At 39.4% G+C, this 24,758-nt stretch overlaps 1 protein-coding gene across 3 annotated transcripts in view; it reads left to right on the forward strand.

Moving 5' to 3' along the window:
- The first annotated feature begins 7,740 nt into the window (after window positions 1-7,740).
- Window positions 7,741-24,758, forward strand: part of IBTK (inhibitor of Bruton tyrosine kinase) — a 58,013-nt gene continuing 40,995 nt past the window's right edge. For 2 of the 3 annotated variants that reach the window (XM_080388084.1, XM_080388085.1), the window contains exons 1-6: window positions 7,745-8,042; window positions 16,256-16,922; window positions 20,361-20,457; window positions 21,339-21,463; window positions 22,519-22,629; window positions 23,834-24,004. In XM_080388084.1, coding sequence (XP_080244210.1) covers window positions 16,599-16,922; window positions 20,361-20,457; window positions 21,339-21,463; window positions 22,519-22,629; window positions 23,834-24,004 — 828 coding nt within the window. In that variant the 5' untranslated portion in view covers window positions 7,745-8,042; window positions 16,256-16,598. Of the gene's footprint in view, window positions 8,043-16,255; window positions 16,923-20,360; window positions 20,458-21,338; window positions 21,464-22,518; window positions 22,630-23,833; window positions 24,005-24,758 lie in introns of all 3 variants that reach the window. The other variant, XM_080388086.1, reaches the window with a different exon arrangement.

Raw genomic sequence — 24,758 nt, forward strand, 5'->3', positions numbered from 1 at the left:
GAAAGAATATACTTCCAGATAAGAGGACTTTAGTAAAACTAGGGAAGAACCAATATTTTTTCATGGCCAAATTAAATAGAAATCTCACACGCCAGCTTCTCTCCCTAATTTTGATTCCATAATAATTCAATAGGCTTGTGATTAGGTGAAAGAAATCCACTCTGTCTCTAATTGCTACCATAACTATTTAAAACAGCTAAATACAAAATGAACTCATTTACTTGCAATAGCCTGAAAAGATTTTTCCCTGGTTCTACTTCAGGAAACTACACCATATTCACTAGAAATGTTAGCTTCTTCAATTGTATTTTCTCCTTATGTTTTTAGAATAAGGCTTTCCAAAATGCTATTAACAAATATATCTTGCCAGTGTTTTTAATTTGGTTTTCCTGAACGCCTTTGGAGAAGCAGGCTGGAAGAACAAATGTGTCTCGACAGTGTCATCTAGCGACAAAATACATACGAGGCCCTTGAGAGAGCAGCAAGCAGCAGCTACCCGAGCTGAGCTGGACAGCTAGCCAGCCACCTTCTTTTACACTGATTAAAGACTGATTGGACTTTTTTGGGAGGCCTCCCTGCAGGCGACTTGAAAACTTTTTCCACCCAGAATAGATGAGAGAGTACTTCCAGCAGTTTGCACAGGAGATGACAAGGCCATCCACGTTGCTCCGGGGGAAGCTGTCCACACTTTTAGTTCAGTCACTATTTGCCCTTTGCACACCTAAAAATATTGCCCGTGTAATGAAACCATAAAGAGAGATTGGTATCTTCCAAGAAAGAGGTGCTGTTCAAGCCAGCCTGACAAAGTCAAACTACATGATCACAAGGACTGAATTTGTGCTTTGTGGGGAACTGGTATAGTGAGTAGAGAAGGATATTGTCTCAGCAGAGCTAACAGGAACTATTCAACCACCAGGATGTTTTAAAAAAGACGGGGAAAAAAATCACAACTTTTGTTATGCTTTTTCTCTTTTCCATACGCTTCATTTTGCTTATGTTTGTGCTACTATGCTCTGGTGCATTCACTACATTGCAAAAATCCAGCCTATCACGAAGGTGTGGATCATCATCTTGATTCATCATGTCTCAGCATGAGATGTATCATCTCGTTCAGAAGAGGACAGAGAATACCTATAGACAGCACACATGTTGTTCAGCAGCACTGAAGAGTTTAGAATGAATGTAAGTATAGGAGCTGACTTGATTCTTGAGGGCACACATCTGTGAAAATGAGATACAATTATGAGTGCAGTGAGATATTATACAGTGGTATTCCTTGGGCCTCCTTTTTTGGAGGTCTTAGTCTCAGGCCCTAGAACCAGGTCACTGAATTTACTGTCTAGTTGGGAAAGAAAGCAGAATAGAGCTGAGTGCTTTTTGTACTACTGTTGCTCAATCCGTGCTGTCTCACAGGCATTTATGATCTTCAGGCTTACAGTACTATTAAAACATGCCTTTGTACTCGCAGTCTGACAACCGGTGTTCACGCTGCAGCAACCAGTGGTGGTAGAGAGACAGAACTCCACTTCAGTCTTCATACCTGGAAGTAAACCAAATTACATAATTAATCAGAAACAATGACATCAAACTTGGGATTACTTTTTCAAAACTTATAAATCAGCAGAGTGTATGAAATCCATCAAATATTATGCATCCTCTTTGTGAAACCAAAACAAATCATACAAAGGATCATTTCCATCATGACTGCTAAACAACCATTACATCCAATTTTATTTTCAATAAACTTTGAATAGCAGATGAAGATGCAATTTTTTGTAACGGAAAAATACTGGTAAATCTTCAGTACCCTTAAAGGCTGTGACCATGGTTCTACGGTGATAGGTCACAGAAAAATAATATTTATGCCCATTAGAATGGCAGTTCATAAGAATATGCTGCTGCTTGGCTTTTGTTATTAGAATCCTTAGCAGAAACTAGACAGCTGTATTAAATTTGCTAGAAATAACGTTGAAAGCTATTAATCAAAAATCCCTAAAGCTTTTCTTTTTAAAAAATATTCTACAAATTTCCTGATATATCCTGTCTGGAATACAATGCACATATACATGGTCTTTTTAAAGTGGACCTAAGTGATAATTGAGTAGGTGGGAATTATTTAAGAGAAAAAGTGAACCTTTTTAGTTTTTAAGGGTTTCCCCCCCACTACAATCTGGCATATATTTGTTTTAACAGTTGTAGAAAAATAGACTCTACTCATGCCTTTTATAGTTTCAATTGCTTCTTCATTTGTAATTTCATCAAAGACTAAACCAAAATTGAATCTCAAATGTTAAGTACTGAAATATTTACCATTTCTTACACAGCCTTTCATTCATAGCGTTCAACCCACTTTAGATCACCCTGTTTCCCCCCTATTTTGCAGGGGAGTCAATGGTCAGAAACAGCTTCACACAAGGGACGATTTAAAGCAAGTAAGTTAAGTTCCTGTTTTCAGCAGACCTAGCAGAGGAGCTTATTCTGATTCTGCATGGAGACAGACCATGCTGGGAGTGAGGAAGGAAGAATGTTCTCCCCACTGCTTGATGCAATATTCAGTGAGTCACTGGCACAGCTGAGACTAGCTCAAGAGAACTGCCTTGAGTCCTGCGCTTGACAAGCTCCACAGATGAAGAAAACTGAATTGCTATAGTTTTTATTGCAGAATTGTTCTGCTAAGCCTGCCAGCTGCTAACCAAAGGATACTGTGTCGTCATCCAATGTTAGAAGAGTTTTTCGACTGTAGATGGCACTGCAAGGTAAATGCAAAGGTGTGTCTACTTGCTGTGGAGATTTTATTCTCTTGATTTTTATCTCCCAAACACTCTGAAATCAGTGTTTGGAAGACTAAACAAACACAAGAGATTTTTAAGACCCAGAAAAGACCTAGAAAGAAGTAAGGTAAGGCCAGAGGAGACCTGTCTGGAGGTGATGCAAAGGGAATGCATGCTATCTTTACCAACCTACTGTTTAATGCAGGGCTATCCCATTTTGGGAACTGACACCTCCCACAACAGTGGTGGGTCACTGCAGAGACAGACAGGAGAGGTGACTCCAGCTGCTCCTGGCATCCCTGGGTCACACAGCTGGAGCAAGACAACTCAGCTCTCCAGGTGTCACTTCAGCTAGGCCATGAACTCCTGCAGAGAGCACACTGGTAGATCAGGAGAGACAGGCTGCATCACACTGAGCACAGCGCTGTGAAGTGCATCCTGAACCACAGCACTTTGCATGGCACGCAGCAGCATGCGGTCACCCTCTGCCATGCAGACTTGAGCGCAGTGGGACTGTACTGGCAGCAGCAACCCTGAAGCCAGTATATGTGGCACTCAGTGCCAGAGGGGGTGTCAGATGCCTTGTTCAGGGATAGCACCGACATAGCCCAAACAGCAGCATCCAGGCATGAAATGGCCAGAAAAAAATCAGCTGCACTGTAAACAGAATGCTTACCTAGTCTTTACAAAAAGTTTTAAAAGTAACAACCTCTTTTTTCTTATCATCAGAAGGAGGCAAGAAAGGCAGTTTCTCTCTGTTCCCAGAAGTTCAGAAGCTATAAACAGGTCGTCCTCCACATCTCCTAACCACTATGATCTTTCCTCTCCAGTCTGTTGGACTGCCACAGGACCAACAGTGTTATTTGCCATGGCTATGGAGTCTGAGTCCTTAGGAAGTCCAAGAGAATATCCTTGACTCTCATGTCTTTCCACCCATCCTCTCCCCTCCATAAGAGGCTGATGCTCTGTGGTAGTCTGCAGCCTTGCTCCTTCTGTTCAGGAAGATCAGGGTCAAAGGTGTGCAGGAAAGACAGACCACAAATTGAATTTTCTTGCTGCACTAATACAATAAACTTCCCACAGAATAAGAAAACACTTTGTTTACAATCATACTCTTCAGCAAACAGACAACATCCACTTCACATGTACTGCAGTTTCTGATTGTATTGAAGATCATATTCCAGTCACTGAAAGTAACTGCCCCTTTACTAGTTCCCACAGATGACTGTCTTTTATTATGTAGGGTATGCAGTTACAGTTTTTTTTTAATGTACATTGTGCCCTTTACCATAGTTTCTTTGCAAAACTTTTTTTTTAAATATGGCAATTCTGTACAAATGTGGGACAATGCGTTCTCATCATACACATCTCATATCACTGATGACAAACTATCCTTTTTGTGTATCTGGACTACTATAATAACATAAACTATACTTTGGGCATCTGAGATGCTCCCAAGGTCTAATTAGACAAGTTGGAAATATTATGAGTTAAAGAGTGGATGTCAGAGTATTTGAAATGACATGGCTACATGGAAGTGTTCCCAATCTTGTGAGATGAAGAACCTGCTTTGCTGAAGCCATGGTTTCTTGAATCAAAGCTCCTGGGAGCTCACAGCATCTTCACTTTGTACTTCATCTTCACACTCACTCTGAAGTTGATTGAGCAGACTTCAGGGCATCCCCATACTTCACCATCCTCCTTTCCATGTTGTCTGATCCTTGGACTTCTCCACACTTGCCTCAAATGGTCTTGGTATATGGAATTTAGTCACTCTGTCTCTTTGAGTAAGAGGATAGGCTTTCTTAAAGCAAGATGCACGTATTTTTAATAAATTTGGAGATACTCTACCGGTATAAAAATGCTTCTTTTGAGTGTGTAGCTATCTGATAAATAAATAGTAGTCTGGGTTTTTTGCAAGCTTTCCCTGCTAAGAGGTGTTACACTGAATCTTCCTCTATTAGTTCTGTGATACAATTTTCCCAGTATTTTATAATCTTTTTTTCAAGTTCATGAAAGAGAGGGTTCATGAGGAACTTATTTAGTATCAGCAGAAGGTAAGCCTGGAGCTGATTAATTTTTTCTTCAGCAGAGAGTATTACTGCTGCCAATAAGAATTACTACTCAAGGCTCCAGAGGACACTGGTAATAATTAGGCCAGCTAAAGCATAGAAATAGAAATCTGAAGGGGGAAATCTGTCACTTGACATTTAGTATAGCTGGAAAGAAAAAAAAATTATTATTTTCACTTTTGATACATAGACTGAACTTTTTCATTACTGCCTGATAAAGGTAATTACCATCTATTTTCAACATCCAGAATCAATTTCAGAAATCTGTTATGAGATCATTACAGTGATAGCATAAAGTGCCAAGTACATTTTTTCCTTCCTGTCACTTACATATTCTCCTCTAATTCCTCCATTAGCCTAAGTATGGTGCAACAGACATGGCATGGAACTTTAACTCAGTATTTCTGCAGACTACTCTGGATGGATGGCTAGGATCCATAGGTCGCCAGAAAGCTGCCTAAGCTGCCTGATGGGGTAATGTCCTCCCCACAGCCCAGATTTATCTCCCCTAACCTTAAATGAGTATACACATTTGGAGCACAGTCAATCTATAACCCTTCAACAGTCAATGAACTGAGATGCATATGAAGAGAAAAAATATAGTCTGTAGGCTAATTAAGCCTCTCAAAAATTGATGTTCCTCCTCAAATTGTGAAGGTGGCTAAGTATATGGGTTTTCCTTTTTAAGTGCTGTTCTTTTCATTTTTTTGAGGAATTTTTGACTTGAAGTCTAGAGCTGCTGTAAAAATTAACAATGGCGGTCAGACACCTTCTTTTCCTATAAGACAATTACATGTTTATTTGTGATAATTCAGATGTTTTCATCACCAACTGAGAAAAAAAAAAGAACAGTTCCTAACTCTCAGGCACATACTACTTGCTTCAAGAACTCACAAATCCGACTGTTGGATTATCTCATTAAAAAACTCTTCCCTGACTTGTTACTGGCTTTTCATCTCCACTGCCTGTAATGCCTTCTGAAAGGCTTAAAATGGTATAATTTTCTGCAATAACATTGTCATTTTCCACTGGTAAAAAAAAAAAAAAAACAAGAAAAAACCAGTAATTTAAACAGAGGCTCAAGTTAACCTGCTTGAGGTGGTTTTGTTTTACGTTACCTTATCACATCAACATATCTCTGCAAATCAAACTATATAATCCTGATTCTGTGAATGGTATTCATTAGTTCGCTGCTTTTGCAGAGGCAGCACAAAGTAGCAGGAATTTCTATTACTAACCTATGAGCTGGGGACAATCAGAAAAGCCTGAACAATAAACAAAAGGTAAAGTAGTTAATATCTCATTTTTTCCATTAAAATATTGAGTCCTGCAAAGGAGGTCAAACTTTTGCATAGAAACCCATTGCTAAAAGCTTTTGGTTATTCTGTCAAGGTTTTGGCTGACTTGAACTCCATCAAGTCCTATTCTTGACTCAATATTATCTTCTAACATTTCTGTGTCCTCTGCTATAGTTTTCTATTCTTGACAGTAGTATTTTGTCTGAAAGACCTGAGGGGCAGTCCAGCTTCTTAGAAATTATTTTTCCTCACATAGAATCTATTCACGTTGCCTTGGGCCTTTTTCTACTTTAAGCCTCCTGATCCTTCCAGTGTGCTGTTTACCTCTTCAAAGGATGCCAGTCCCAGCTATTCACTTGAATTCGTATTTCATATTGCACAACAAAGCATTGTTCATGACTGACTTTGGTTGTATTTGGACCTCCTTATCTCCCCAGACGATCATTACTGTTCTTAGTCCAGCTGGCAGCATACTTGGAACAAGGCCACCTCTGAGATGCTTATGACTGAAGCAGAAAGAAGCTATCACTAGGAAAAGAATGCATAAATAAACTTCACATAGCATGCAGGGTTAGTTACAATGGTGAATGACTGCTGGCAAACCAAGCATTTGGAAACGGAGAAAATACTTGAGATTCACCTACATACAACTTCTACTCAATCTTCCCCAAATAGAACTGCTGCTGAAGAACACATGTAATGCGTTTCAACAGCAAATGTTTTGTGGCTTAAAAAATAGCATGGTTTTTTAAATGTCTTTTAATGCTTGCACTACATGGGATAAAACTGTGGCTTTAAAGAAACACATAGAAACTCTGGCCATCAGCATTAATATTAACATATCATTAATGTATTTTCTGTATTTTGGAGAAAAGTTATGTTTGTTTTTTTCACTCTGTATTTTATGTTAGGTACTGTTTGTCTTGGTTCCTAGCTTCCCAGCCTAAAGTGCTACACGCTAATCCTGTTCGAGATTAATCTCTAATCTGTACCACCCATCACATCATTCAAGGTATAAATTAAAAACATAGCCCGAGTTGAGCCCTTATAAGAGTTCACTTGAAACACACATGAAGCGAACTGTAGGTAACTACAAGAGCAGTTTTTCAAATCCTTATGTACATACCAAGTTTGCTTATGAGACTACTGAGCTGTTGCCAAAAGCCTCACAAAAATCAAGACGTATGTCATAAATTAGGCCACTTGCTCTGTCAGAGAAATTACACCGGTTTAAGTCAATCTGCCTCGACACAGCCTCCTCGATATTTTCTCTCAGGCTATTTAAGTATCTGCTTTCGAGTCCAGGAGAGGTGTTCCCTTGCCAGAAACCCGCCCACTTTCCTCACAGCCGGCCACGCTGCTTCTCGCGTGAAGACTGACACAAAAAGGCACTGACGCACCTCAGCTTTCCGACCTTCACCTGCACTCCCCCCGTTATTTCCAGCTCCCTTCCTCGCTCCCTCCTCTACGCGCGCCGCCACCACCTCCCACCTGCGGCGGCCATTTTGGTTTAACCCTGGCACCCCGCGGGCCGGCCCGCCCCCGCAGGCTCCGCCCCCAGGCCCGTCCCGCCCTCTCGCGCCCCTTTCGCTACCTGACCCGGCCTGTCAGTCGATCCGGGCTCCGCCGTGGGGGGCGGAGCCCAGGCCGCTGTGGCAGCCAATCGGCACGCGAGGTGCGGCGGCACCGCGACCAATCAGCTGCTTGCTTCTTCCGGGGTGAGGTGCCTGCTGTCTCTGCGCCCCGCTGTGAGGTGGTGACACGGACTGTCCGCGTTGCCGCTTGAGGTGTCGCGGTAGCCGCAGCAGTCTGGCCCTTGCCCGGTGTCACTGAGGATGAGCCCCCGCGCTGCCCAGAGCGCGTCCCGCCCTGTCCGCCCGAGCCCATTCATCTAGCGACTGGTGAGGGGCGGGCCGCGACCTGCTGATGTGTCCGGAGGGGGAGCCGGGCCTGGGGGAGGGGCAGCGTCATGGCTGGCCCTGCCGGACGGGACGGGACGGCGGTGGAGGGGGGCCGTAGGAATGAGGCAGGAGAGCCAGGGATGGTAAAGGCCAGCCGGCCACGTAGGATGGGAGGGGACCGGCTTCGAGGCGGAAGAAAAGTGTCTGCGCCGCCTGTTTTGATAAGTCTCGTCTGTCGCTTGTCGCTTCCCGGCTACGTGGACTTGTGTAGTGGGAGTCAAAGCGGCCGCCTCTGCCCCTAGCCTGTGGCTGGCTCTTTGAAACACTTAAGACCTTCCCACTCTTGACACTGGCAGCAGCCTCTGCCAGGTTTCCTTAGCTGGAGATTCCCGGGAAGCTTGTTGTGTCCCTGGCCTTCTTGATGATACTTGTCTGCGGCTTTTGGGAGCAGCTCACAGTCTTGCTGGCTTTAAGCAGCAATGTAGGCACTAGAGAGCTGAAATCTCATGGTTTAGTTAAAAGGATTTTTCGTGTGGTCTTTTTAGGGGCCAACTACCAGATGTCTGAAATCTGGCTTTTTGTTGTCATGGTCACTGTAGTTGTCTCTTCATGGAAACTGACAACATTTTGTGGTTTACCAAAAAAATAATAATTGCCCAACACCTGATGTGGGTACTCTTTAATAATACTGTACCAAATGTTCAGAGTTCATTCTGAAAAGTCAGCTTTTCCTAAGACTTGATGTTATTTATTGGATATAGTTTTAAGTGTGAAATACAAACACACATTTGTGGTTCATTGCTCTTGACTTATCTTCAGGTTATCTATTTCAAGAAAAAATCTAGAGCAAGGTTCCAGTGTTTTGTGGAAATGCCTATAACTGCACACACTGTATTTGTCTATAACACTTCATGCTTTAACTTTTTGGACAGTGTTGAGTTATTAAATATAAGTAGTTTTGACTGTTTCAAGATAAGCCAAGCACAGTATTTCAGTGTTTACTGTTTATGTACTGTGATTCCTGACTAACAGATGTGCTGTGACATGTGCTAGACGTAGCTATCAATGGTACTTCGGTGGTTTTTTGACAGACGTGTCTGCCTTTAATTGCAAGTACTTGTTAGTCCTGTTAGGAGCAAATGTTACTGGATCACTGAATGTCTCATCCTGATAAGGATTAGGCTGTTGTTGCTGTGAAGGCGGAAGTTGTGGAAAGTCTGGAGAGAATCTCTAATGGTCACCTGTGCCAGGGTGTACCTGCCAAGTGGTGGCACAGAGGCTCTGACCTCTTTGTTTACTTCAGTAAATGAAGTAGCTTGGATCTCCAGTGGCCCAGGGGATGTAGCAGGTATGGTGGAACATGGTGGTTTTTGAAGCAAGTTGGTTTTCCTCCATAGCTTTAATTTTAGGCAGGTCACTTATTTAAAACTTCGCCTGGCCCATTTTGAGAGCCTCATTAGCATTCAGTTTATCATTTGAAAGTCCTTCCTGACATATAATCTTAATCCCTTAAGAAATCTGAACAAATAACTACTTATCTCACTGTCAGGGCTAAAATGGACTACAGTTTTGATTTGTCTTCTTTATGTAAAAGCTGTCTTATTCAAAGGCTCTGGGTGGTCTGTAGAAACTGCAGCTGAAAAAGAAAATAGATTGAATGTGCTCAGCCTGTACTCATGGGTTTTCTTATAAACTTCCTGAATCATAGTTGTTCTTTCCAAAGTTTCTTCTATTTATCTACTTCTCTTAAAACTTGATGTTTGAGCTAGAGGCAGCAGCCTACTTGATATCTTGTGTATTGAGAAGAGCAGAACCCTTGCTTTCTGTGCCTTGTATTGCAATGCCCTTGTAATATAGTTGAGAAGAAGGTGCTTTTTTAAAAAGACTGTATGTGAGAATTTCTGACTGCCAAACTACTCTTAAGGCGCTGCATAACTTAGATTTAACCTTTTTTCCTTGTATATTCTGTCACTTTCCCCACCCCTAAAATATATTGTGTGTTCAGATAGTATTGTTCAAGGGGTTGAAAAGCTTAGATTTATGCCCAGACTTCAACAAATGAGCAGGGAGTTTCTGACCAGGTTAAATCCTCTGTGGATGTGTAATCTGAGTAGAAATTAGTAGTGTAGCTGTTCTTTGAAACCTTGGATAATGTGCTGCTTATAGCTGAAAGGTGTGTTTGCTGTTATTTATCTGGAAATTCATCTGTGTTTCCTTGAGGGTATGTTGCTTAATGCTAGTGCTATAGACACTTTTGTCAGATTCTAAACCACTACTTTAATGTGTATTAGTGAAAGTTGCCATTAGGTAAGACTACGGTCGGCCGAAAATCCTGGAAAGTCAGTACTGTGGTCGCAAATTCCCTTGGCCTTAAGTCTGTAAGCTTTAGATTGTGATTTTTTTTTTTTTTTTTTAATATATTAGCTTACTTATCAAGTAGTCTGCATGGTGAAGTTTGTTTTAGGTACAAATATTTTCAGGATTTCCACGCTGTTATGGTTACAGGTCTTTTGTGGTGTTATGAATCAAGTGTGAATGGACTAACTTGGAGAATATTATTAAATGTCAGAATGCTTGTTTAAAAAGCAATCCCCCTTCCTCTCCACCCTGGAAATCTGTAACAACTTGCAATACCCTTACAACGATGGACTTAACCTTCCTGAAGCGTGTGATAGTGCCAGTTATATTTCTTTTCATTTATCAACTTAATTTCAGAGCAAATGAATTTTGCACCTTCTGAAAAGCCATATTGTTTACTTTTTTTTAAAGGAGGAATATTAAGATTGACAAGTAAAACTCTAGGCTTCTGTTATACAGAAAATAGAAACCATTATTTAGTTCCATTTTAGGGCAGCCAAATACTAGGTAGTTTTTCACCAAGTGTGTTGTAGATGCAACTGATATTTAGAAAAGTATCTTATTTTTCTTAATAATAATAATTAAAAAAAAAGCCAACAGAAAAAACAGTGACTGGAATGAGGTTATGCCAATTTGAAGATCAAATAAGATCTTGAGAAATATATTCTTAGTAGAGCAGCCTAAAGCTGGGTTTCAAGTTCAAGTCGCTAATTTGACATTTAATGAAGTGTGTATGGAAGATGCAAAACCAGCAATCTGTCTTCAGATGGCACTGAATTCTAACTAGCTGAATCTTCTGTTTTCTCTTTCACTTGCATGTGAGACTGTTGTCTTTATTAAGACCAAAAAAACCACACCAGCAGCTATTAGCCACTGCCATGGTACTGGTATCCCCATCCAGGTTAGGCAGATTTTGCTAGATCTAATACTGAGTATAGGCTTTCATCAGGAAGAATCTGAAAGACCACAGATACGAGTTCTGGTATCAAATGTGTGCCTCCCAGATTGGATACCATAGATAGACATTGAAACTGCCAGCCATGTGATAAGGGTTGGTTGCTGTTTCTTTTTTGATAGCACCCTTGTACCTTTGCATCAAGAATGCAAAACCTGTATGGAAATACGTTCTAGAAAAAAAGAAAATTGGGAATATGTTGGTGGAGAACATGATCCTACAGATGTAGAAACAACCAGCCTATATTTTCCTTCATCCAGTAGCTTGCGATGCCTCTGTGCTAAATGTCTCTGTTCTAGACATCACAAAAATTTGTGCTGAATACGCTCTGCTTTCACAGCGTTTATTTTCTGAAAGATAGTGACTAAGAAACAGTTATGTAGTAGGGGGGGTAGTAGGGGGGGGCTAAAGCTGCTTTGGTATCATCATTTATTTCTTCTGGCTTAATATTTGTGAGATTTGTATTACCAGAACACAACCGATTATATATTTTTTATCTATTCTGGGAAGCCTCTTGGATAACAAAAATAGGTAAGCAGAACCCTTGGACTTGAAGAACACTAACTCACCAGAAGTGCCTTATAAGCAGCTTTGATATGCAGAGAGATTTCTGGAACTTCACAGTGGGAAACTTCTGCCAACTCTTTTTATTTTAATTTTTCGCAATGATTGAACAGAATCTCAGGATTTCATGTCTTCCCTCTGCTGTTTGCAGGAAATGAAATCTACAATCATCATCCTTAGTTATTTGGTTATTTGTTAGCTTGGTCGTACAGATACATAGAATCTTAGTTAATTTGATACTAAAGAGAGGTGTGATAGTTTTGATTTGTAGACATTTTGGCAAAAAAGTGCCAAATCATTGCCTATTTGTAGTGACTTCTTGAAAGAAACAGGTATTTCAGACAACCACAGTAGTTAGAGAGCTGCTGTTCTGGCTCTGTAAGGTCAGGTGACGCGTCTGATGCACTCCTTGGAGGGGTTTGACAGCTGCGGTGCAGTGGTGCTTTGCCTTCTCTAAGGGGAAGAGCTGAGTGGGAGGGCTCTACCCACTCACTTCCAGGTGGTGAGATACCACAAACACTTTCTTGCTACTTAGGAATTGCTTCCCATTTGGTTGTAATCTTTTAGATTTTCCTGGGTGTGAACACTTCCAGGTGGTGAGATACCACAAACACTTTCTTGCTACTTAGGAATTGCTTCCAATTTGGTTGTAATCTTTCAGATTTTCCTGGGTGTGAACATGTTTAATAAGTACCTCATACCTCTAAGGAAAAATGCAGCAGCCTGCTTGCTGCTGAAGTAAAACATCTTTGGGATAATCTTAATAATGCTCCAATTCCTCCATTTTTTTTTTTTTTTGTGATTTGTTTTCTATAATGAAAATGCTAATTAGGAACCAGTTTTTAAAAATAATTTGAATTTCACATCATGCCTATTGTATAATAAAAATGTTTAAAACATATAATCTCATTTAGCTATTTATGTCTTTTAATAATTAGATCATTAGGAGGACACTAGTATTATAACATGAATATGATTAGCGCAGAGAAGCCTACAGAAATATCTGCAAATAAAAGCAGACACATAATCGAAAGGGCACTGTATTTTAGACATTTTAATCCAAAGTTTAGTAAATGCTGGTGCTGTTCCTATTCTGTGCTTACTTCAGGTGCTGTTCATTCAGCTGGGACCCCATATACTAGAAGTAAGCATTTGGACAGCACTAAGGTTTTCACACAGACTTGAGTGTCAGTTCACAATTTTAAAGTTTTAAGGTTTCACTTATGAACCTCCTTTGTATTTAAAAATAGTCAGATCTGATTATTAACCCTTCTCAGATGTTGCAATAACATGATATTTTGTGTCATTGGTGTGACAGTCTTTACTGTGGAGGGGTGAAAATTTGATCTACAGCCTCGAAACTCAGGGTGCATGTATCAATGTACTAATACAGTATCTAGTGTTGTAATGTTTATAGTAAAGGAGGGCTGGGTTAGAATGTCTTCTAAAGAAATAATTCAGCAGAGTCAGTTTTCACATAGCTTCAGTAAATGTCACCATAATGGAGCCTTTGTGAGGTAAACAGGGTTGTGTTTCTATCTGGTAGCAGATACTTTTTAATGAGTGGTTTGTTCACAGTATTTTCGTGTTTGGTGAAGCTAGAGCTCAGGTGCTTTAAAGTTGTTTTTCTTTGGCCTCTCTGTTCCTGTAATGACACAACTATCTTTGGAACCAGGATTTAACTTTCATCTGAATCATTTTCTCATACAATTCAGTGTCTTAAATAGGTGTGTACCTGCACAAGGGAAGGAGTGGCATGGGGCATGGCAGGACTCCTTCCTTGGGTGGTGGTTCCATTTCATATCAGGTTACCTAACAGAGTAGCTTATTTTGTGAGTCCCCTGAGTAATTTTTCTTTATGTTCTTTTTAATTTTACTTTTCTTTATTTGTAGCACTAATAGCAATGTCTTAACAGTGAATAATATTTAAGATGTGCTTTACAAGGCATATGTAACATTTATACTTCTTCAACATCGTAGTTTTATTGCCTAGTGATATATTGATGAAATGTGACAAATTGGTTTGAGAATAATAGCACTTCTGATGTTTTTCCTGTAGTCTCTGAATTTTACTTTTTTTTAGTTGTTACTATTTAGAAAGGTGTTTGATGCACAGGCAATCTGAGTCTGCTGATAGCAGTCACCTGACTCACTTTGATTCTGTGGAGCAGCAAGTCAGGCTGTGTTCTGTGAAACTAGAATGTTTTTCAAGCTTGCAGCAGTGATTCACTTTTCTTTATAGTGTGAGGCTTTAGAGAAGGTGAAGGGAGAAGAGTCCACACAGGTATATGTAAAATTTCTTGAGTTACTGCAGAAGTTTGTATGTTGGTTGTAAAATGCCCTGTGGAGTGAACTGAAGCTTGCTGTGACAAATGTAAGCTAAACAGTTGTGGTCAATTTTGGTCTCTGAAATAGTTATGAATGTTACTCCTGGTCAGGGATGAAGGGCTAAATTGCACTGAATAAAAACTACTTCCCCACCCCTCCTTCAATTACCAGCTTTTTGAAATTGTTTTGAAGGTACATACTGAACAAATTCTGATCTCTAGATTCCCATTCCAAGTATTTAAACTTTTCTGAATGAGGTGGGAAAATAATTGTTGAGGACTTTGTCATAACATGTTTAAATGAATACTCTTGGGTTATTTTTTTTTTTCTTGGAAGTTTAGATTGCATTACTAATGCTTGTTGTAAACTGATTGCTTTCAGCTTGGTGGCAATCTTGAGGATAATTCTTGAAATAGGAGGACCGGTATTTCTGTTTTCTTTTCCAAACAAAATCGTATTTTCCTGACAAGTCTTTGCAGATAAGAGACATTAAAAAAATATGGTTATACATTCAGTGCCTGAAAACCAGTGGAAGCTAACTAACAGGTGTTTTTGAAGGGGGTGTGGGCCAAGGAGTGGGGTGTGCACATCTATAATGATTGCTGAGCTGGAAAGACAGCAGGGTGAGGTTTTTTTGTTTTGTTGTTTTTTTTGTTTGCTTTTTTTTTCTCTCCCAAGGATTTCTTAACATTTCAGTTTTCATGTTGACATTGCCCGGCTTCTTTTGGCATATTTTACTCATGGATAGAACAACTTTAAACTACAGTTTGCATAGCAAGCAAAAACTTCAAAGAGTATAACACGATTGAATACTACTTCACTCAGTTTGCAATTTACACTTGAAAGATTGAAGCGTGTGTTTTGGGGACTGAATAGCAGTTCACATTAAATTAGGCAGTGTATCAGTGATGTATATAGTTCACTTTTTCTGTTTTAGATGGGTTTATGTATGATTTTTAGACTGCTGTCTGTACTTCACGTACTGTAATCCTTTTAAGTATAGCTTCACGTTTTTAATAGGTTAGATGAGTGCTTCTGTCAGGCCTTTTTTACTTTTGAGAAAGTGGATGCCAGAGAAAGATGTATATGCTGAAGTAGGCACAGATAAGCAGAAATGCTATATGCCCCAGACAGAATATATTTTTATGAAGAATTTGTATCTTTGCCTCCTTTTCCTTCTTCTTCCTCCCTGACCCCTTCCACCTTAGACCTTCATGTCTTCTTGCCTGTTTCAAGAGCTTTAGCTCTTAGCCCTACATGAGCACCAAAATCCTGAATTCATGTCTCTTGTACAAGTTGCTTGTCTTTACTCTGTTCCCATCTTTCCTCTCACCTTTGTCAGTGGCTCAGGGAGCAGTGGAGAGGAGCCTTCCTGTTGGTTCTGCTGAAGAGACTCAGTAGGCAGATGGGTAGACATTCAAGCCAGGGAGAAGAAAGAGGGGCATAATGCTTTTTTTGCAGTGGCTAAAGGAAACTGTGGTGGTCCCTCCGTCCTTCTGTGTGACCTGGCAAAGCTGCTGATAGCCTAGGTGTACTCAACAGCTATGGGGATTTTTTAGTGCGTGTTTCTGTTTTGGTGTGTCCCGTCCCCGTCCCCCCCCCCCCCCCCCCCCCCCCTTTTAGTTCAGTTCTTGGTTTGTGATCACAAAGTAGTGATATAATTAGATGGTAAACTCTCAGGGTCCTAAGGACCCTAAGTCTGGGAAAACAAACTTTTTCTTTTCCTTCAGATTACTTTTTTTGGATCCAGTTCACAATGTAGCCTCAAAGATTTATATCAGAGAAAGGGAGGAGGTGCCTTTGGAGGCTGGGGTGGCAAAGGGACTAATGCTTTTTTAAACTAACTGAATGCCTGAGTATAAGCTCAAATGGCATGGGACATGCAAGTTAACCCTTGCCACATTGCTCTTGAGCTTACAAGTGCTAGTTTGATATGCATTTAAATAGGTACAGTTGCTTAGGAAAATAATTTTTGTTTACTAATCTGTTCTGGTTTGTTCTCTTTCAGGTCTCCCTTGCAATTATGGAGTTTTAGAAGAATAAGGTAGTGTGGAGGGGGAATCCCCCTCTGCACACGTGAGTTAGTTCACTTTTGGAATTTTCTATGGACAAGAACATTTGTTATATAAGATGGTGAAATAAGACTTCTAAAAATATATATTTATAAGTATTTATTTGGATCAAGTGCCAAACGTAACAGTACAAAGATTTCTGATGGCAGCTCAATAAAACTGGATTTACATCTTCGGAATTACAATTTTTTTAAGGCACTGTGTTGTATACTAAATTGGAGTGCCTTGATACACTTAAGGGTTGTTCCCCTTAAGAAAGGAGCAGCTTTAGAAGTGAAGATGAATTCTCTCATGCCAGATTGTACTTCAAAGTGTCGATCTCTACAGCATGCTTTGGATGTTATTTCTGTAGTAACCAGAGGAAGCGAAGGCCAGATCAAGGCCTTTCTCTCTTCTTACTGCTACAATGCTGCAACTATAAAGGATGCCTTTGGTAGAAATGTTATACATCTTGCTTCATCTTGTGGCAAAAAAGGCGTGCTAGACTGGTTGGCTGAGACCAAAGGAGTAGATCTATTGGCAAAAGATAAAGAGTCTGGATGGACAGCTTTGCACAGAAGTATATTTTATGGATACATTGATTGTGTTTTGTCATTACTGAAGGTGAGTGATTTGCAACTTTAATTTTCCTTGGTATCTACAAGTTTTAGGGTTTTATTGGTTATGTAAAAGCGGGGTTTAAACTTGACTGAAAGCCTCCTGAGGATTGTCTTAATACTGTGTTTAGATCACAGTACATTGATTTACTGAAACGTTGTCTCTCTGTTCATACAAGATAACTGCCTTTGCCCATGCAGAAATCAGCACTGAGTAAGGATCCCTGAGTAACTGGATTTCCTTGAAGACTGGTTTGTGTGGATGATATCAGGGTCAGGATCTTAAAAGTGGAGAGTAATCAGACTAAATATACTCTAAAAACAGACTCTTCAATAAAGGAAAAAAAAACCCTGTACCAAGTAGCGCTTTTAGAGAACATAAAATAATGAAAGCTTGAGTAGAGTTATAATTAGAAGTGAATCTTGCATTTGAGAGATAGCACTTCAAGATACGGAGCATTTTACTAAGCAAATCCCTATTTCATTCATATTTTAACCAGGGCTTTTGCTCAATACCCCTTATTCCTTTCTTGCAATTGCTGTTTATTCCCTACCACTTCGGAAGTTGTGTTTAGTTTTGATTGTCTTTCCTTCTGTTCTTCCTGTCCCAAGTATAGCAAAGGGAAAGCTACATGTGGTTGAGATCTGTTCAGGGTCCCTTAACCATGTAAGAAAATGAAGTATTTGTGGTTCAGGGTTACTTAAAAGCATACCTTTTAAGGCAGACAACTTTCCATTTTGAGTTCAGCCTTTTAAAATTGCAATGACTAGCTGTTTGTAAAGAGAAAACTCTGCTTTCAACAAGATTTTAAGCAAAATGGTTGTGGATCCAGTATTTTTTAGTTCTTGAAGGTCTGATAACTGTTAAATACGTATTTCATGTTCTGTACCCTTACACAGTGAGGAGGTTTCCATGAAAGTTGACAAAAGTCATTGCTGGCGTGAGAATTTATATAATTCTGTTCTTTACAAAACTGGAAATTTTGTATGCGATGTATGAAAAAGTAATCAGTCCTCTAGTGCATGTGTGTATATCTGTATCTTTGATACTTGCTTAGAAGAGACCTGTACAGGTTTCCCCAGATGTATTCTACTTTTCTATCAGCTGCATGAATGAGTGAGATTTTTCTGATAGCTAGCTCTGCTGATACGCTTCTAAGAAGTGGAATGAAACAGCTCATGGAGAATGCTCTGCTTCCCAGTTCCTTAACTGAAGTCTCCCTGCAGTACTGCATTATAAAAAGGATATGCCCTTAAGGTATTACAGCAACAACAGGAAGGGATTACAGAATAAGTTTATGAAATAGCTGAGCTAGAAAGAGATCTTTGAAGGTTGGCTAGTCCAACCCACTTGCTCAAGCAAGGTTAGCTAGAGCAGGTTGCCCAGGACTATGCCCAGTTGGATTTTGAATGGAGATTCAAACATCTCTGTTACAATATTTTAATGCCAGTGCAGTAAAAATGGTGTTTAGGTTTAAACAAAATTTCTTACGCTTCAATTTGTGCCCTTGTTACTTTGTTTCTTTTGTTCCCTTGTGTCGATATCACTGCTATCTACACCTCACCTCCAATCAGGTACTTATACATACTGATAAGACACAGCCCCTCCCCTCCCCCCTCCCCCCCCAACCTTCTCTAGGCGAAGCATTCCAGTGCTTTCAGCTTCTTGTATGTCAGATGCCTCAGTCATTAGTTTCGTGGTGTTCTGGTGGATGTGCTCCTGTATGTCTGTCTTGTACTGGGGAGTCCAGACCTGAACACAACACTCCAACCGTGGCTTGCCAGTGCTGAATAATACCTGTTGGCAACACTTACTTGCAGCCCTGGATGCTTTTACCATTCTTAGCTGTGAGGACACACTGCTAGCTTGTGGTGGACTCGTTGTCCACCAGGAGCCCTGGATCCTTTTCTGCCAGGCTGCTTTCCAGTCACTTGGCCTCCAGCTGTATAGTGGGTTGCTCCTCCCTGGGCCAGGACTTACATTTCCCTTTACTGAACTTCATAAAGTTCCTCTGAGCCAATTGCTCCAGCCTGTCAAGGTCCCTCTGAAGGGCAGCATAACTCTCTGGCTTGTCAGCCACTCCTCCTGGTCTTATATCATCATCACCCTTGCTGAGGGTGTACTCTGTCCTGTCATCCAGGCCATTAGTGAAGATGCCAAACAGTACTGGGCCCAGAATCAAGAGCTGGGGTACACAACTGGTGCGGATGGCAGACTTCTTTTGTGGGCTGGGGGCAGTCATGACTTACTCTCAAACTGTATCTAAGTACAAGTTTTGCCACTCAGCAGTTGGGGTTTGTTTTTACAAATTCAGATCACGTGAATAGCACTGCAGCCTGTGTTCTGCTTGTAAATGACTTCTGTAGCTGCCAAAGAGAAGAATATCCAGCTACTTGTTAAATCATAAGAGTAGGTTGGTACTTGTTAAATCATAAGAATAGGTTGGTCTGTCTGTCATATAGTGAATTAATACGGGCACTGTTGCTAGTATGGTAGCCTTTATAATTTGGAGAATGTATGTTGTTCTGCAACTTGCAATAGAACATATTGCAAGTGTTTTTCCAAAGGAAGTTATGGGTTAAAATCCTTACTGCATATGTGGCTACTTGTCCTGTCATGTTTGAATGAATCCCACTCTGTTGATTTTTTTTATTTCATGTGTTTACTTCTTAAGTGTGAAATTCTGTAAGGTTTTCTTTTATATTAGCCATGAGCTGTGGTACATAGGTACAGCAGTATTATCCACTGAGTTCTGCGTGGGGACACCTGCAGTTCTTCCCTTCTGGGATGTGGTTGATGAAACTTGATTTCCTTAAAACCAATGGTGGTGTAGCAGCAGTTTTTTGCATTGAGAATACAGTGTACACAGGGAATATTTACCCCGCTCTGAGTTCTAAAGGAATGACCTGTTCATGCTTTATGTTTCTGAAGCTTCCATGCTGCTGTTCTGTTGTTCATGTCCTCTTGCCTTTTCTCAGCAACTGTGAACCACTGTTCCTTGCTTGTATTCAAAGCCATTGCAGGGTATTTTTGATGTTTTCACTTCTCTAGCTTGTCAAAACTGACTTTATATACCAATATAAGAAAATGTGTTCTTCAAAGCTGGTAAATGCATTTTGGTAAATCATTGCCCTTCCTAGATGGCCATGCTTTATTTTCAAGTGTGTTTCCTTTGTGTTTCACTGATTACATCTTATTACTCAGTGAGTATTCATACAATAAAATTCCAGTTAATAGGTTAACATGATGTATACTTGGCTGAACAGAATTGCACTGTTTTTTTCGGGTTTGCTTACAGTTTACGTGAATCTGAAGATTATACTTCATCAATATTAAACTTCAATTAAAGATTCATGTAGCTTCTCAAACATTTAACTGGCTTACTTTAAACTGTGGAGTGAAAATTAACTTCTGCTCTTCTCTTCCCCTCCTCTCCTCTTTCAGCATGGCGTTAGTCTGTATGTCCAGGATAAAGAAGGCTTATCAGCCCTGGATCTAGTGATGAAAGATAGGCCAATCCATGTGGTGTTCAAGAAAACTGGTAAGAAATCAAATTGCTTAAATTGTTTTATAAGGAGGTGTGTTTCAGCAATGTATTAATGTACATATGAGTGTAGACAAAATTCTCTGTTTCTAATTAGGACTGTGTAATGAGATACACCTGAAAATATGGGGTCACGAATATCCTGAGACAGCAGGGGCAGAATCTTGGCAGTAGGCACAGGATGCATGTGTGTAGCAAAAATGAAGGAATAACAAATGACAGGTTAAAAAAAAAACAAACAAGTGATATAATAGGTAACCCAAAGAGGTTGTGGAGATCTCATCCCTCTTTTATCTTAATTGAAGTTATTAGAGAGCCTTCAGTGTCTCTGAATTTGATAGTTACATCAGTTTTGTGTCTTGTTAAAAGAAGGGGAATATGTTCTTGTGTCTTCAGAATATTTTTTAGACAAGGTAGCTTGATGCAAGCTAGTTACACTCACTCTAAATACTCATTTTCTATTTGGAGAGATTGTGTGTAAGAATAACTTGTAGCATACAAGATTTTCTTTGACAGGGGAGTAGTTTTCCCAGTAGTGTTTCTTTATTTATGTACTGTTTTATACTTCTCTACAGCCCCTTCTTTCCTCTTTTCTTCATGTTTCCAAGTTCAGTCTTGTACAGTGAATTTTTTTCTTTTTAGCTTGTTTCCAGTCAGTTTAAGTAACGTTGGTTATACAAGTCCTGAGCATGTTAGTGTTAAAAATTGTCACAGCACCTTGCTTCTTACAAGAATAAATATTTTTAAAGTTCAGGTTTAGTTAAAAACAACTTTCATATTCAAATTTTTAATAGAAACAGCAGGAGTTGCTTTTTCAAAGTCAGTATGCACAAGACCAGTATATTTACAAGCTGCAGAGAAAATTTTTTTCATTGCAGATCCCACAGAAGTCTACACCTGGGGAAACAATATAAATTTTACTTTGGGCCATGGTGGTCAACAGGGCAAACATCATCCTGAATTGGTGGACCTTTTTCCTCGGAACGGCGTGTATATCAAACAGGTACATTTTACATAGGCACCTTTTTGAGTGAACTTGAAATGGTGTGTGAGAGGGAACAAATATTGAAGATGTTACCAAGTTTTGAAAATTTGCGTGGAAAAAAAAAGTCGGGTCTGTGGGTTTTTTGTTGTGTTTGTATTTGGTATTTTGTCATGTGTCCCTCCCCTACCCCCTCCAATCTCTTTCTTTCTTCCTAGTTTTTTATCAGCAAGCAGCTTCTATTGATCTGGGAAGCAGCTTAGAGCACCTATGGAGTACTAGAGTAGGCCTGCTGTATTACATTCTTGCTGCTTTCCCCTCCCACCCCCAACCACCCTCAATGAAATTATGGTTCTCTATTTTGGTAGGGAGAGTTATTTTTTTTTATTTCTATGATTTACTTTGGATATATGGCTCATATATCATTAAATAGATCCAGAAACATGATACTGCTTATCTGTTCCGATTTTCAGACTTTTTGTGCAACTCCAGTAGTGAAGTGGGACAATTAATCTGTTTGATACAAGTTGAATTAAAATTCTTCTTGTGTTGAAAACAGCACGTGCTGTTAAACACACTTTCTGTAGCAGTATTTTTGTCCTTAATAACTCCTTGAGACTTCAGTTTAAGAATGCATGGAAGTTAAAAGAACAGCTTGAACAAGCATTCAAGGCAGGCAGTCTGTGCTGCGGTCTTAACATGTTTCCTTCAGCTCTTTTGAGGCAATATTGTTGTCCTTAAAACTCAGTCTTTTGAGCTTCTGTTAGCCTGTAGGGGCATGCTTGAAATGATTTTAATAAATACAAACAGTAGGTCTCTTCAGGTAGGTTTAGGCAGTACATAATAAATTTAAATCATTTTAATTAAATTAAATTAAAAAAATTAAATAAATTTTGTGTTTTATGACTTGATTTGGTGGTCCTGTGCATTAATAGTAGTATCTTACTTGTATTTTCACAAGCAGATCTTTCTTAAAGCTGAAATTCTTCACACAGTAGTTCTGGCAGGTATTCTTGGATTATTCAAGAAAATTAATTTGTCCTATATTGCTTCCTCCCCACCCCTTTTTATTTCAGGTGGTACTCTGCAAATTCCACTCTGTGTTCCTTTCCCACAAAGGTCAAGTTTATACATGTGGACATGGACAAGGAGGACGCTTGGGTCATGGTGATGAACAAACATGCCTGGTGTGCTATCTTATGCTATCTTGTGTAATCTAGCGTGATGTTTTTTTTTATTTGAAACATCAGGTCTAAAAAGTGATTTAGAGTTTGTGTGAGTGTACTTTGAAAACGAGTTTGCTGTTGATTTTAAACAAATGCCCTTGCTCCCCATCAAATAACAGAAAAAACCAAAACCCTCTCCAGTACTACTAGTGAGGTGGCAGAGAATAGAAATGTGCTTTTAAATATATTTTAATTTAAGATAGCTAGGTACTGTGGTTAAACTTCTATGTTATGGAAGGGTTGTTTTAAAGGCTAGCTGATGCCATATAAGTAGAAGCAAATAGTTTTTGGCTGAGCTGGCTTCTTAAATAGGTTTGTGATGCTATCTGATGAGTGTCAAGACTGGCACAAAGGAAAAAGCAGTACTGTGGAGCTGTAGTGGCATGAAAAGTGATGGTAGGATTGCTCCTTCCTAGACTTGCACAGCTATTAACTGAAAACTCACCTATCATTTTTGTTTGAATAGTACATATTGCAATATGCAGAAACAAAATTTGAGGAGACTTAAGATATGATGACAATACAATTCTTAGACTTTAGTATCTTATCCTGTGTGCGTTACCTGGTAGTGTGCATTTAGTTTGCAGCACGATAAGTTTTAAAAATTTCTAATAGCAATTATCTGGTAGAACTTGATATTGTGTCGCTGGATGTTACTGTGAAGACTGGAGCTCAATTCTGAACACTTTTTAAAAAAAATGCAATTCTATGAAATGAGATTTTTTTGCAAATTGCTGTTTTGAATTTGGGATGTTACCCAGGGATGTTACTGCTTCCTTCTCTGGAATTTTCTTAGGATTATCCTGTGTTTTGGAGGGAGAAATCTTTATTGCTCGTGGTAATTTAAAAAGAAAAACAAAAGAGGTAATATTTAATATTTGTCCAGCTGTCCAGAAGTTATAGTTTTCAACCTAATTTTGGAACAGATAGTTTAAAAATCATCTCCCTGGTAGGAGAGGATGCATTTAAAATGAAAACAGCTCATCTTATTGCATTGGCTGTGGTAATTATGTTAATGAGTGTATTGTATGTTCAAATGCATTTTTGTCTGTAGTTCAATATTTCGTCATGATTTTCTGTTGGGTTTAATGTTTTTCATATATGGCCACTGGCTAATACCAAACTAGTATATTTTTATATCAATGCTGGGGTTTTTTTTGTTCAGGTTCCAAGACTTGTGGAAGGCTTAGCTGGCCATCAGTGCTCCCAGATAGCTGCAGCTAAGGATCATACTGTTGTTTTAACAGAAGATGGATATGTTTATACGTTTGGCTTAAATACTTTCCATCAACTGGGTATTCTTCCTCCTCCTCCTCACTGCAGTGTTCCTAGACAGGTAAAAATAACATCAGTCAAAGCTTAGTTGTTCATATGTTGGTTTTTTTCAACAGAAAGTAAAATGTGAAGATTGTGGAAATAACTTGTAAACCTTTTCAGGACAATTAAGTCAAATATGAGTTCAGATAAAATCTTGATTCTGTGTTATCATACATCTTAATCTGAAATACTTAACTGTGTCCTGATAAACATCTTACTTTGTAACCTGAACAGTACTACAGTGTGTAGTGCCAAGTATGATATAAGGTACAATTGCCAAAACTCTTTTCTTCCCCATATTGTTGTGTAGGTGAAATAACATAAAAGTAATAGATAGGTATTACTTGAGATTCAGGCTCTTTGCTCTTTTAAATCACTGGATGGTATATCTCAGGGTTTGATGGTTGTGTCCATTGCTTAGAAGCACTATTCATTCTGGAGTCATAATGCCTTGGGAGGAATAGTGACAGGGCAGAGTGTGTATGGACATTAGCATCTTGGCTGTATTTCTATGCTCAAACTCTTAATGTTTTCTTTTTTTTTTTTTTTCTTAAGTAAGTAAGAGTTACATTACTTATTATTTAAAGAAAGCTTCATCTGGAGTAGAACAATGTTGCGCTTCAGTGTTACAGAAGTAGGAAAGAATAATTTGCCAAAATGCAACAGGATAGTGTTTTGGGTTACAATGGGGTGCTTTTCAATAGTGTAATGATAGCTGTGTATCCACAGTATTTGCTTTGATCTTGATCATTTTGATTTGGGAAATCAAGTTA

The sequence above is a fragment of the Falco punctatus genome (assembly GCF_963210335.1).
Source record: "Falco punctatus genome assembly, chromosome: 5".
Classification (NCBI taxonomy): domain Eukaryota; kingdom Metazoa; phylum Chordata; class Aves; order Falconiformes; family Falconidae; genus Falco; species Falco punctatus.